This window comes from Chlamydotis macqueenii, chromosome 5 (genome assembly GCF_036417535.1).
Source record: "Chlamydotis macqueenii isolate bChlMac1 chromosome 5, bChlMac1.mat, whole genome shotgun sequence".
Taxonomy (NCBI): domain Eukaryota; kingdom Metazoa; phylum Chordata; class Aves; order Otidiformes; family Otididae; genus Chlamydotis; species Chlamydotis macqueenii.
This window is the reverse complement of record NC_141560.1, coordinates 19201647-19216263: the sequence shown is the minus strand read 5'-3', so window position 1 is coordinate 19216263 and position 14617 is coordinate 19201647. Positions and strand designations below refer to the sequence as shown.

The window sequence follows — 14617 nt, the reverse complement described above, 5'->3', positions numbered from 1 at the left end:
GTTGAAAGTAAACACAACTTGTGTTTACTATAGTCAGTGTCAAATGCAAAAGCTAGGGGCCACTATTTTCAAAACTGAACTTTTGCTTGTACACCTAACGTGTTTATAGAAGTGTAAGCAAGCTGCTTTGGCCCGGGGGAGGTGGGAAGAATGGGGTTGTTTGGGAACCCAATAGCTTTTCAGAGAATGCGGAAACAGATGTATTGGGAAGATGAGTCGCTACCAACAAGTGAATAAGTACTGCTGAAAACAAATTTAATGTAGGCATCAAGGATTTGAATGGCTGATGTTTTTTATTGCAGCATAGATTTATCCTTATAATGCATGCATAACAATCTTACATCTGAAAACCAAAAATAGCTTAATGCACACAAGATGTTTCTTGAGAATTGCCAGTTGATGGTTATAGCAGTAGAGTTCATTACAAATGGGCAAAACTGTCCAAGAACTGGAGCTAATACAGAGCCGTGGTAAGTATCATGTTGTGATTCCTGTGCTAGCAGTGTCCACATTAGTTTAAGGCTTCTACAGCAAATCTGTACAAGCTGCTGGCATTAGTGACATGCCTTTCATTCATTAAATATATTCATAATGCTTTAGTAGGCAGCAGTGCTTTTGGCAAAGTTTTTCCTTTATGCAGCTTTAGGAGTCAGCATTTCAAGAATATTGTTGAAAATATCTTAAATGAGTTTTAGCGTCTGTAATTTGAGATAACTTGCTCTAAGGCTATGTTTCAGTCCAATGATACTCTGCAGTAGGTTTTGTAGTGCTAGGATCTGACCCTTGCAATCTCAGTCTGTCAAAAATAATTAATTTCAAAGGTGTCATTAACCTTTAGAGATTATAATTTTTGTCTATTGGGCCATCCTTTGTTGTCAGTCTATGGAAATTTTGTAACTATATTCAGTAAAAAAGGAGCCTTCAACAGGAATTGAAGTAGTTAAATTTATCCAATTTCTATATATACAGCAGATCAAAACAAAGTTACTGATACAGACCTGGCCAAGATCTTGATCTTACTGAGTAGTTGTAGGGTGAGTTCAGATTTGCAGAAAGCATGCTGACAGTCTTGGGATTGTGGCAGTCATTTTTGTCTGTTCAAGGCCTCTCTTCCTTAAACTTACTACAGCTGCAGCTCAGTCTAGGAAGAGTAATACATAGTGAAGCTTTCCTGTAACTCAGGATTATGTTCTCGTGCCAAGTAGGTTGCTGTATCTGTCTGACTTGACAGATCAATCTATTGGAGAATTAACGACCTGATAAGGTAGACAGGCTTATCTCAAACATGTCAAAGCAATAGATTAGCTTAACATGTGGAACTACATCATCAGTTGACCCTACTGCTGTAGTAGTCTGTCCATGGCTGTCTTCACTCCCTTATTTGTACTGGCACTAGTTCTCAGTGGATTCCTTGTGCTTTAAACCAACCCAGACTGACCAAAAACAAATTGCACAAGTTTTCGAAGTTTATTACGTGAACCAGCTCAACATGATCAGATGAGTGCTAACGTAAGGAAGAAGTAGGAAGGACAATTTCAAGGGGACAGAGCAGGGAAGTGAGTGTAGAAGGAGGTTATCTCAGTGTGATTCTGGCTTGGTTTTGGAACCAGGGCGAACCAGAGCCTGTGGAGAAGGCTGATCAGTGAAGTTTTGGATGAAAATAGGTGTAAATGGCTTGGACCTGGCTGAGGAAAACGTTTTGTGCTCTACATATGGTAGAGCCAAGCCCCCAGATCTTTCCCTTTTCATCACACTGGTTATTTTAGAGTACCCACTGTTGAGGGAGACTAGAAGGCTTTACTTTGTCATATCAAAGGAACTTCTCAAAATTCTCAGTGGCCAAAAGCAGATGCTTATACAAAAGTATAATGGTCAGGCATGTGTGTAGTAGTTTATCCCTGAAGATTTCTTTACTTAGAGGCTGTAGCCTCTTCTGTCAGCATCTCTTGTCTTCTTTTCAATGTCTGTAAGCTTCTAGCATTCATAACCTGCTCTGGCTGAGTTCCACAACTTAACAATGTCACATGAAGCACAGTGTTCTGAAAATTAGTTTTGTTTGATGGTTTTCCCTTCTTGCACTGAAAGACTTAATAACCATGTGATCCCTAATCACCTTTTTCATAACACTCTTTCTATAGATTTATCTGTTTCTAGGCTGAGGAGTCCTTCGCCTGCTCCTAGGGTGGAGATTGTTTGATCATTAACTGCTTTTCCTATTTTTTTTTTTTTTTCTTCTGTATCACTTGGGTTAGGAGGGTAGTGAGCAGAGGGATAAAGGTGTATGTAAGATGCAGGTATAAATCTGGGGAAACAGGTCTAGTTACAAATCTGTGACACAAAGGTGTTTTCAAGGTTCTCCTTGCTCACTGGATCTGTTTGGCCTGCTGTATTCTTTGTGAAGTGATATGTAATAGATTAGTGTCTGATTATTTTTCAACAAGTGAATGAGAAAGTTGTTCATCCAGAATTGACAGAAATGTGTACACATGAGAAACATAATTCTAATATCACACTTCATTATAAAGTTTAGTTTGAATTTGTCAGATAGCATAATTAAAATGTATGCAATATAAAGATGCTTTGAGTAAGTACCATGCTTTTCCCTACAGCCCTCACAACTCTTATTTGTCTTACATAAATTACAGACAGGATGACAATATGTGTTCCTGTTACAGGTGGCTAAAAATCTACCAGTGTGTGTGAGACAGTCTTACGTTTTGAGTTTCAGACCTCTCAGAACACAATTGAAGCTCATCTAAAACTTGTAAGAATAAGTGACATTTAGTAAATATTTTGGAAGAGAATACTTAGTTCTTTTCCTCCTGGTTTCTTAAATATTGAAAAATATATTGAAAACAAGTCACCTGTCAGTAGTCATGTGATACGCTGTGTATGGGACCGAAGTGAGGAGAGGGACTGCAGATGTTTTTCCTTTCTTCACTAGGAAGTCCCTGCAGTGACACCTCATAACAAGGAGGTAGTCAGAAACTCAAATATTAGTACTTGCATTACAGAATCATAGAATAGTTTGGGTTGGAAGTGACTTTTAAAGGTCATCTAGTCCAACCCCCCTGCAAGGACCAGGGACATCTCCAGCTAGATCAGGTTGCTCAGAGCCCTGTCCAACCTGGCCTTGAATGTTTCCAGGGATGGGGCATCCACCACCTCCCTGGGCAACCTGTTCCAGTGCTCCACCACCCTCATTGTAAAAAATTTTTCCTTATGTCCGGTCTGAACCTACCTCCCTCTTTTTTAAAATTATGCATATGCAGTCATCTGATATTCAAGTTGCAGTGCTCAGCTTGTGAATTTCTTATGTATATGCCCTGCAAGTAACTCTGCGTAAAAAGTGCTTCTTTGATAACTTAGTCTGGTTGTTGAGTCTTTTGTTAGTTCAGTGTGATTTTAACATACTATGTGGCAGAGTAGTCTTAAATGAAGGTAATGGAGAGCTAGGAATAGACTAACACTTTTAGAAACTGAATTTTTAAAAGTTTGTTTGAAATTAAAAACATACAGAATACAAACTAGATTAAGTGCTTTGAAACATAACTGAGGATTGCTAGGCCTCAGGAGACTCTGTATGCTCTAGCTGCTGGATGCCTGCTTAGTACTGCCAGTTCCTGATAGTTCTGTTTCTTCAGATTGTTTCATGCACTTTGATTTCAAAGTTAATGATGCTTATTCTAGTAGAAGTTAAGACTTAGAATCATAGATTCGTTTAGATTGGAAAAGACCTTTAAGATTGTAAAGTCCAACCATTAAAATATTCTTGGCAGCGGTGGGATTCGAACCCACGCCCCCGAAGAGACTGGAGCCTTAATCCAGCGCCTTAGACCGCTCGGCCACGCTACCCTGGTGGTGCTGGGTAGTGCACACTTCACATTCCTAATCTTAAAAACTGCACTAGCTCTGTGGTTTGTGCCTTCTGTTTTCTGCTGAACACAAATTTGGAAGTGGACCGCTTCTCACTTGCCATCTGTTGACTGCCAGTTTTTGTCTGGTCTTTAAAATGCTTCCAGCACTTATGCTTTGAGGTTGAGTCCTGGCCTGCTGTGGTAATGCAGACTCTCGGAAATATGTTGAATGGTTGTTCTCAACATAGCAGCATCTGTCATCATTTACTGTTTTAGTGTTTAGAGAAAAATCAGCTGATGCTGACATTAGATCACAAACTTCTCTTGATTAAAAAATAATGTTTGTAAAAAAAGATCGTGTCCTGTGTTTGAACTGCATTTCCCTTTCTGTCTCCATTTTTATTTCTCACCTCCTACATCTTCACTCTTGTTCAGCTTGCTCTTTCAGCTGCTGAGGATTCCTTTCCAGAGGCTGAAATAAATTACATCTTTAACATGTAAACATGTTGAGAGAACCCCATTACCTAACAGTATGGAGTTCTGAGAAGCACGTTGCAGTAATTATTTTGTTTGAAAAATCCTTGAAGTGTCTAATGGAAAGCTTTTTAAATAAATAGTTCCTCCTCACAGCTTCTGTGTCAGATAAGATTGTAAGATAAACTGAGCTTGACCTATGAAATGGTATAAAAGTTTGTGGAATACTTAAATATTCTAAAAGATCTATTAAAGAATATGATACTAGCCAGTCGGCTTTTGGAAACATAAACTCAGAGAAATATAGTAGTTGCTGTTAAACTGAGTGCTTACCCATGATTGCCTGGCTAGTGTTATCAGATGCTACAATAATATCTAGATAATCAGTCACAGACAACTAATGATGGTATTTCAGATTCTGAAATGCTGTATTTGATGGTGAATACTCACTGGTAATGACTAAAATACACTTTTATAGTTGTCTGTGGGGATGGGTGTATGAGCTGAATCTGAATTAGGGAGCACCCAGCTCTCTAATGTGTGTGGGTGTGTGTAATCATCAGAACTGAACTGCTTAAATTTTGGCTAAGTTCAAACAACTGGACCAAGTGCCTTCAGTCATAGCTGAACTTAGACTGGAACCAAAATAAAGTAGGTTAAGCTCTTTGACTGTGATGTTAACTTCTAAAGTAATGTAATACCATTTGTTTGATGTCTCTACTTTCAGATGAAGTCTTCTCTCCTATATAAAATAGAGTAGGGGTAGGGAAATAAATGCAATGTACGTAAATCAAGATTTTATGTGTGGACTTTAGGATGTTAAACCTTGCTTTTAGTGTCCACAGAAGTGCTAAAAGGTTTTCAAACTCCAGTGTTAAGGACACCCAGGAACACATTTTCCAAGCCAAGGAACTTAGGGGTTTTGTCCCTGTGGGCTTCTTCCCAAAAAAAAAAAAAAAAAAAAAAAAAAAAGCGCTGTTCTACTTCCTTTTCCCTTTATTCCTATCAGTGCCTACTTTTACAATGTATGATGCTAAGGCACTAATGGAACCCATAACAGCATCTAAAGTTTAAAAAGTACAAAAAAAAAAAGCTTTCCCAACTGAGAAATGTATCTATTCACGTTTCAGAATGTATTGCTGTAAGCAGCAGTCAGAGAACAAAATATAGCTGCAGAGGGAAAGATTCTGAAAGAATGGAACATGGCTGAAGAAAATTTACAAGGCAGGCAGAGTTTTGAGGCAAAATCCTGGTGGTCGGTTGTTGGTTTTTTTTTTTCTTTTTTTTTGGAAACAGCAGTGAGAACTGTTAGCATCCAGGAAATGCTTGAAACAGGCGAAATGTGACTTATTTCAGTTTCTGAGTGAAGACAGACACATGAGAGTTATTTCTAAAAGCACGTGAATCTCCTTAGAGAGCCGTGTTAAAAGAGTGTGTTCCATAACCTAGAGCCTTACTACAGGATGTTTTGAGGAAAATTAAATGTCTTTTCCTATATTAGCATTTCCTGAATGGAAGATCTCTACAAGTTAAATTCTGACAGACAAGTAAAACAATTTTGGGATCAGCTGATGGAGTCCAGCAGGGTTGGAGGACAGCATCAGAAAAAAAAAATAACATTCTCAGAGGAGAGGAAAATATAGCTGATGACCACTGAGGAACAACAAGGAAGAGGAAAGCGAAGGTGTAGAACAAGAGAAGCAAAATGCCTGAGAAGAAACAAACTAAAGTAATAACAGAGCACAGAGAGTAGAAGCAATTAAGCAGAAACAAAAACATTACTGGGTTGAAAAAAATGTAGGCAACAGGAAAGAAAATGAGTTTTAAAATGTCCTAGAAGTGGTGCTTTTTTCTTTCATGTTGTGTGAAAAGCACCCGCTGCTATGAACTTCAGAGTGGAATATATGTGGCATAGTTTGAATTAAACTGAGATTGCTCTGTATGTATAGTAGAGGTCTGAGCAGGTATTGTTCTAAGCTATGTGCTCTGGTAGCAATGGTTATACTGTCAGACTCAGATGGTGCATGGCAACAGCTGTGTAACTGTGGTGCTCTTGATCTTGCGTGCATGTGAAGTTCATTATACAATAAGAACCAACTCACAATACAGCAGAGAAGCCTTCTCTACCATCCACATTTCTCTTATAGCTGCATGTAGAAAACAAGAGAAGGGCTCACAGGCACTCGGTGCAATTAAACCTTGTACAAGCCATTTTAGTTTGCAATTAAAATGTCACCTTATGAGTAATACCTAGGACAGCACACCACCCAGACACTCCAGCAACTGAAACCTTGCTACTGTGATTGTGAAAAAGGTTCTTAGCACCGCTTACACAGTTCCTGTTCTTTGTGAGCTGTAGCATCCCTGGCATATTTCATGTTCTTCCCGCTATAGACATAAGTATGGTTATTTGCATTTTTATATGAAATTTCTATCAGTTCCTGAGTGATTCAAGTTTATTGGAAGAAAAGCTGTACAATTTGATTGTTGCATTTTTTTTAAGTAATTCTGAATTTTATATTTTTCTGTTCAGTCATTTTCAAACCCTTAGATATTTATGAGCTTTAAAAAATAATATATTTTTGCATTGGTTTGTTTCTAACATGCTGCTTGTTACCTAAAGACTAAGCTCTACAAAAGCCTGTAGTCCAGCTTAATGAAGTATTCTTAAAATTCCACTAACCTGAATGGTATAAGAAGGGGAAGTTTAAAATGGATTTTCATTCACACTGTCCTTTAGCATGGACCTTCTTTCTTTGTTTCCCATATTCTTTCCTTTAAAAGGCAGTGGCTTTTACTTAGTCCTTGAAATAATATACAGTGTTTCTTATATCATAACTAGTAGTTTCCTGTTACTCCGGCTCACGAGACAAAAGAAGCATCTATATGCTAAAAGAGTTTCTTGAACTGACTTGCTAGAATTGCTGTAATACAGCTGGACATTGTCTTTGGCAGCTCTCCCTTTTCTCTGTTACTATGCTTCTTGAATATCAAAGAAAAAGGTGTAAGGCTGCCCTGTATCCCGTGCTTTGTGTATGAGTGTTGCTTCCTCCAACTTACAATGCTAACATTTGATGAAGTAAAACTTAGTAAAGAAGAACTTACAGTATTGTAAAAGTACTGTATATAGATGGGATTATCAATTCAGCCAGGATGTGTGTTGGAATAAAATGGGATTATCTAGTGGTAATTCAGAAGCTTGCTTGTACTGTCACAAAACAGTAATTCTGTACAACTGGGACTGATGGATCCTATAGCTTGGACAGAGTATAAATTAATATTCAGACAAAAGCCAGCAATGTGTACTCAGGGGGCTGGAGCACCTCTCCTGTGAGGACAGGTTGAGAGAGTTGGGGCTGTTCTGCCTGGAGAAGAGAAGGCTCTGGGGAGACCTGATAGCAGCCTTTCAGTACTCAAAGGGGACTTAAAAGAAAAATGGGGACAGACCTTTTAGCAGGGCCTGTTGCAACAAGAAGGAGGAGTAATGGTTTTAAACTAAAAGAGGATAGATTCAGACTAGATATTGGGAACAAATTTTTTACAATGAGGGTGGTGGAACACTGGAACAGGTTGCCCAGAGACGTGGTAGGTGCCCTATCCCTGGCGTATCTAGAGATACTAATACCTCTAGTATCTAAAGTACCTAGAAAGACAACGAGAACATTTTTTTTTGTACTATCTTTAGATTAGATTTAAATGAGACATAAAGAAGAAATTCTTTACTGTGAGGGTGGTGAGGCACTGGAACAGACTGCTCAGAGAAGCTGTGGATGTCTCATCCCTGGAAGTGTTCAAGGTCAGGTTGAACGAGGCTCTGAGCAGCTGATCTGGTTGAAGCTTTCCCTGCTCCTTGCAGGGGGGTTGGACTAGATGACCTTTAAAAGTCCCTTCCAACCCAAACCATTCTATGATTTTAGAAAGAAAAATACAGTTGTTCAGTTATGTCTTAGAAATAAATAATAAAATAATAAATAAAAGCTTAATAGCCTTTAAACTTATAGTCTATTCTAATCTGATTGTACTCGATTGACAATAGGTATTGGAAATCTCAGTATTAGAGATTTGCTTTTGTATAACTCATTACAGTTGATGAATGGGATCCAATTTCTTTGGAGGAGTGCCTGATCAGTATCATCTCCCAGTTATTTGAATTGCTTTAAATCTATCTGCCCTTGTGTTGTATTGCATTTTAGCTTTTTGTTTGTTTGTTTTGCAGCCCTTGTTTGAAATACACTGTAATTCTGAGTATAGTCTTTGAAACTTTTACAGAAGTATTTTCAAATCGTCATTAAAGTTTTTCAGCATACATAGATGGTGTTACCCAAGATACCTGAAAAGCATAGATTTGAAGACTTGTTTCTGTATCACAAGTTGAATTTTTATTTAATTCATTAAACACACTGGACATCTAACTAATATGGTCAGGAAGAAACTAAACAGTAAAGAGAAAGTTTTAAAATATTTTTCCTTTAATCAGATATTAAATACCAAAGGTGTTAATATTTTGTTTAATAACTAAAATTTTATTCCAATGTCCATAAGCTTTTATTCGAAAGAATCAACAGCTTGTTGTATTGAGCTGTGCTGCCCATATGGTTCTAGCAAAGACCGTAGGCAATTTGGACAGAATAGCTCACAGAAGCAAGGCCACAAGCGTGTTTACCTAGTCAACATAGAAATAGATTGGTATATGCATAAGGGACTGAGACGATAGAGTATATCCAGTCTGGACCTGTCTGTGGGGCCAAGCCAGTAACTGTAGAATAAAGAGAAGAGCCTGAAATAGTAGTAATAAGAGAAGCTGAGTTCTTAAGACAGGAAGATGATTTAAGAAGTATCTAGTCTCACTAATGGAGGTAAAACATTTTGTTTATTAAAATCACTCTTACTGAGAAAAAAATCTGTTGTTGATTAGGTTTTTCTTTTTCCCTTGAAACTAATAAGTCTTTCTTCTGTATGTTTTCCTTCCCTCACAGGGATTGGACAAAGGTTACTTTCATGTGAGAGGGAAAATGCTTTCAGAAAGTAATGATTCAGCAACATACTTTCCTGTACCTTATGACCTGCCACCAGAACAGTATGGAAGCAAAGGTAAGGTGTGACTTCAGAAGAAAAGTAGATGTATTATATATGGAGCAAACTAATTTTAGTAACTCTGAGACATTTGAACACTGCTATGTTCCAAAGCTTTATTTTAAAATTTTTGTGATATGACTGCATTTGAGATTATATGAGTCCCATATTCTGCTTGAGACTTTAAAGAAAGCAACTATAGAGTATTTTGGTTCTAATTTTTTCTTTATTATCGTTTAAGTTGTGGATCAACAACCTAAATATTATGTTTTCGTTCCTCTTCTGAGATTCTTCTGTGCGTTGGGAAAGTAGATCTTCTTTATGGAATCAAAATGTTTATCTGCAGAACTCATGGAGGAACGGGTGTTGAAAGAGGAATGTTTGGAAGAGACAGGTGTAAGGAAAAAAACAATCTTCTGGAAGTGAGGTGTGAAAGAAATACCATAGAGTAAATGTGAAAGAATCGCTGCAAATTGGAAGAAATAAGAGTTGCTTTTGGTCCATTCTGTATTTCATAGTTTCATACTTCATTTTCTTGAAGATCTGTGTTGGAATCCTCCTTGGAGAGGGGCAGAGGGGATGTTTTTCATAACATTCAAAGAGATATACAAAATCTCAACCATCTCAGCTTCCGAGACTCTCTGGAACATGCAAATCAAGAAAGTGATAAGTGTGTGCTGCTATGAGGTGATGATGGCTCAAAAACCCAAAAATACATTGAGGATAATGATGTTGACGCGCAACCTGCATTATTTGGGAAGAGTAATTTTTTATAGTTTTGTTCTTAAAACTAATGCAAAGAGATTGTAACTAACTTCTTTTTTTTGAGAAGCCATGATCTAAAAAAGACATCATGTACAGCAGAGCTTGAAATGATAAAGAGTAACAAAGAGTTCAGGAAAGATACTCCTTATAGCAATTAAAATCTTTTCTGTAGATTTTTGAACTAACAAATGATGCAGGGAGAAAGAATGTTTAAAATCGTAAGATCATAAAATGGTTTGGGTATGAAGGAACCTTAAAGATCATCTAGTTCCAACTACCCTGCCATGGGCAGGAACACCTTCCACTAGACCAGGTTGCTCAAAGCCCCATTCAGCCTTGAACACTTCCAGGAATGGGGCATCCACAGGTTCTCTGGGCCACCTGTTCCAGTGCCTCACCACCCTCACAGTAAAGAATTTCTTCTTTATATCTAATCTATATCTGCCCTCTTCCAGTTTAAAATCGTTAGCTCTTGTCCTGTCACTATATGCCCTTGTCAAATGTCCCTCTCCAGCTTTCCTGTAGGCCCCCTTGAGGTACTGGAAGACTGCTATAAGGAGTCCCCAGAGCCTTCTCTTCTCCAAGCTGGACAACCCCAACTCTCTCAGCCTGTCCTCATAGGAGAGGTGCTCCACCGTCTGATCATCTTTGTGGCCCTCCTCTGGACTTGCTCCGACAGGTCTGTGTCCTTATGTTGGGGGCTCCACTGGGGGCTCCAGAGCTGGACACAGTACTCCAGGTGGAGTCTCACAGGAGCGGAGTAGAGGAGCAGAATCACATCACTAGGCCTGCTGGCCATGCTGCTTTGGATGCAGCCCAGGATGTGGTTGGCTTTCTGTGCTGCAAGCGCACATTGCTGGCTCATGTTGAGCTTCTCATCCACCAGCACTCCCAAACCCTTCTCCTTAAGGTTGCTCTCCATCCATTCTCTGCCCAGCCTGTATTTGTGACTGGGATTGCACCAACCCATGTGCAGGACCTTGCACTTGGCCTGGTTGAACTTCATGAGGTTTGCATGGGCCCACCTCTCCAGCCTGTCAAGGTCCCTCTGGATGGCATCCCTTCCCTCCAGCGTGTTGACAACTAGAGCCCTTGCTGGTGAAGGCTGAGGCAAAAAAGTCGTTGAGTACCTGAGTCTTCTCCATATCCTGGGCAACGAGGTCTCCCCTCTCCTTCCAAAGAGGGCCCACATTTTCCTTTATATTCCTTTTATCCCCAACGTACCTGTAGAAGCTTTTCTTGTTGCCCTTTACGTCCCTGGCTAGATTTAATTCTGTCAGGGCTTTAGCTTTCCTTACCTGATCCCTGGCTGCTCAGACAATCCCTCTCTATTCCTCCCAGGCTACCTATCCTTGCTTCGACCCTCTGTAGGCTTCCTTTTTTGTGTTTGAGTTTGTCCAGGAGCTCCTTGTTCATCCATACAGGCCTCGTGGCATTTTTGCCTGACTTCCTCTTTGTTGGGATACATTGCTCCTGCGCTTGGAGGAAGCGATCCTTGAACATTAACCAGCTTTCTTGAGCCCCTCTTCCCTCCCCAGGGCCTCATCCCATGGTACTTTACCAAGGAGATCCCTGAAGAGGCCAAAGACTGCTGTCCTGAACTCCAGGATAGAAAGCTTGCTGTGCGTGCTTCTCACTGCACTAAAGATCTTGAACTCCACCTTTTTGTGGTCACTGCAGCCAAGGCTGCACTTGAGTTCCACGTTCCCCACCAGGCCCTCTTTGTTAGTGAGAACAAGGTCCAGCATAGCACCTCTCCTCATTGGCTCCTCTATCACTTGGAGAAGGAAGTTATCATCAACATGTATCAGGAACTTCCTGGATTGCTTATGCTCTGCTGTGTTGTCCCTCCAACAGATATCGGGGTGCTTGAAGTCCCCCATGAGGGCCAGGGCTTGTGACTGTGAGGCTGCTTCTATCTGTCTACAGAGGGCCTCATCCACTGGGTCTTCCTGGTCAGGTGTCCTGTAGCAGATCCCCAATATAATGTCGCCTGTCTCTGCCCTCCCTTTAATCCTGACCCATAAGCTCTCAGTTGGGTCCTTATCCATCCCCAGGTGGAGCTCCATGCACTCCAGCTGGTCATTGACATAGAGGGCAACCCCTGCTCCTTGTCTCCCCCGCCTGTCCTTCGTGAAGAGCCTGTATCCTTCCATCCCAACACTCCAGGCACAGGAGCTGTCCCACCACATCTCCGTGGTGCCGGTACGATCACAGCCCTGCCGCCGTGCGCATATGTCTAACTGCTCTTGTTTATTGCCCATGCTACATGCGTTTGCGTGGAGGCATTTAAGTTGGGCCCCCGATGAAGCTGACTTAGTTGCTGGAGTTAAGATAAGCTAAAAAGTAAATAGACTTACAGAGTCTTATATAGTAAATATAAGTAAAGATGCATCATTTCAAGGTGACTGAAATCCCTGAGCAGGATCAGAGCCTGCAAGCATTTATGCTTCCTGTAGTAGAAGTAAGAATGTTTTGATAGCGTCCTCTTCTTGATCAGGCAGCCTGTAGTAAACACCTCTGATTTTTCACCCGTAAGCTCTCAACCTGTTCATCACTGTTTTTTTCAAACACAGCTCTATGCAGTCAATCTCTTTTTTTATTATTTTTTTTTTAACATAAAGGGCAGCCCCGCCCTTCTTTCTTGCCTGTCCCTTCTGAATAGTTCATAGCCATTGATTGCAGTGCTCCAATCATGCGATTCATCCCACCAAGTTTCTGTGATATCGATTAGATCACAGCTTTCTAGCTGGACAGTGGCTTCCAGCTCCTGTTTGTTACTCATGCTGTGTGCATTGGTATAGAGCCACTTCAGCTGGGCTGTTGACTGTGCCACCTTTTTAGAGGAACAAGCCCTAATTCCTTTACAGCGTTTCACAGCTGTTTCCCTGTTGGTTCCTAATGCATCAGCAGCCCCTGGCTCTTCTGCGTTGCTTAAAACTCCATCCCCTTCCGCCAGTGAGTCTAGATTAAAGCCCTGCTTACAAGCTTGGTCAGCTTGTTGGCAAAGAGGCTCTTGCTCTGCTTGGTCAGGTGACTCCCATCAGCTGCCAGCAAACCTGGCTTCCCACAGGTAGATCCATGATCAAGGAAGCCAAAACCTTGAGTATGGCACCAGCTACACAGCCAGGCATTCACCTGTTCAATATGATGCATGTTACTTTTGTAACTTGCAAAGATTATTTTTTTCTGCTTTAAGGGCTTACTGCTTACCGAAAAGAATGCTATTTCAGTTTTCCCAGAGAAAAAATACTGGCTTAATGTAAAAATGATAGTACAATCTATTATACTGGTTTGTTTAGTGTAAAACATGCCATCCATTTAAGTATTGTTAATGTTGTTTCGGGGAGGGGTGGCAGGGGTTGTGCCTGGGTTACTAGCTAACTGAAGAGGAAGAATATATTGCACACTATCATTATTACTGACCGGGCTTTCAACTCTTCTTAATAGTGTAAGTGCTCAGATATCAGCTGATGTTCCAGTAAGTGCTGTGAACGTCTACGCTTGTGGGTGAATTCTGGCATTAAGAAACATACAGCCAGTTTTAACTTCTGTGCTCTGGGACTTGTGTGCACTGTCTGCTTGCTAATAATAATTGATGTATTTTGGAAGGTTTTTCTAAAAGGTCATAGTTAAATTTTTGGAAATTTTAGAACAAAGATTAATAATTAGAACTGTGTGTATTCTCACATGTGTTACATATACTGTCTTCCTCGTACGAAAATGCAGTTGTATATTTGATATTATTCTTGTTTTAGTTCCTTCATTTAACCTACTATTAACCACTGTGTCAGTGGGTTTTCTGCATACTTCAACTAAATGTAAAAAATTTTTTCCAGATAACTTTTTTCACTTTTTGCATGGATAGCTTATTTCTGTAGAGAACTCGTTTGTCTGCAGTAGCTTTTGGGTCTCAGCTTTCTCCCATGATATGAACAGATGTGAGAATTCAAGTTATCTAGGTTTTGGCAATGAAAGCAAAGTTGGCTGCCTGTGCCTTTTCACATCTCTTTCCTGAATATTCTGTTTCAATTCCTCAGCCTCCTGGTAGAAAAGATGTTTAAAGAATTCCCATGTTATGGAATGGACTTATAAAATAATCTGTCCTTAACAATATAGTTATCAACTCCCAAAGTCTCTGGAGAGTGATATAAATAGATTCATTTTAATAAAGTCTTGAGAAGCAGAAATGCAAGTAATTATCCTTTCCCTAAAGAAACCATACTGACTGATCCCTATAATTGAAGGAGAAAAGGCTCTGGGGGATTTTCCACGAACTCAGATTCTCTAACCATGGGAAAACAAAGTACGTATCGCTTTCATATAATCAGAAAAATCCTATGAGGAGGAGGGAGGAGAAGCAGGCGGAATAGTGAACAGATGGTCAGGAGCAGGGCCATACATTTGTCATGTAAAGTTCTAAGTAGAAGATAGGTATACCAAAATAC

At 40.0% G+C, this 14617-nt stretch overlaps 1 protein-coding gene and 1 non-coding gene across 3 annotated transcripts in view; one reads left to right on the top strand and one right to left on the bottom strand.

Annotated features, from left to right (window-relative positions):
- The window catches only part of TDP1 (tyrosyl-DNA phosphodiesterase 1), a 59042-nt gene that overhangs the window by 31566 nt on the left and 12859 nt on the right, over positions 1-14617 (top strand). For both annotated transcript variants that reach the window (XM_086748693.1, XM_086748694.1), the window contains one exon: positions 9308-9422. In XM_086748693.1, the coding sequence (XP_086604819.1) occupies positions 9308-9422 (115 nt within the window). The remainder of the gene's footprint in view (positions 1-9307; positions 9423-14617) is intronic.
- On the bottom strand, positions 3774-3855 carry TRNAL-AAG (transfer RNA leucine (anticodon AAG)). The gene has a single exon. It is a non-coding gene; the product is annotated as a tRNA-Leu (tRNA).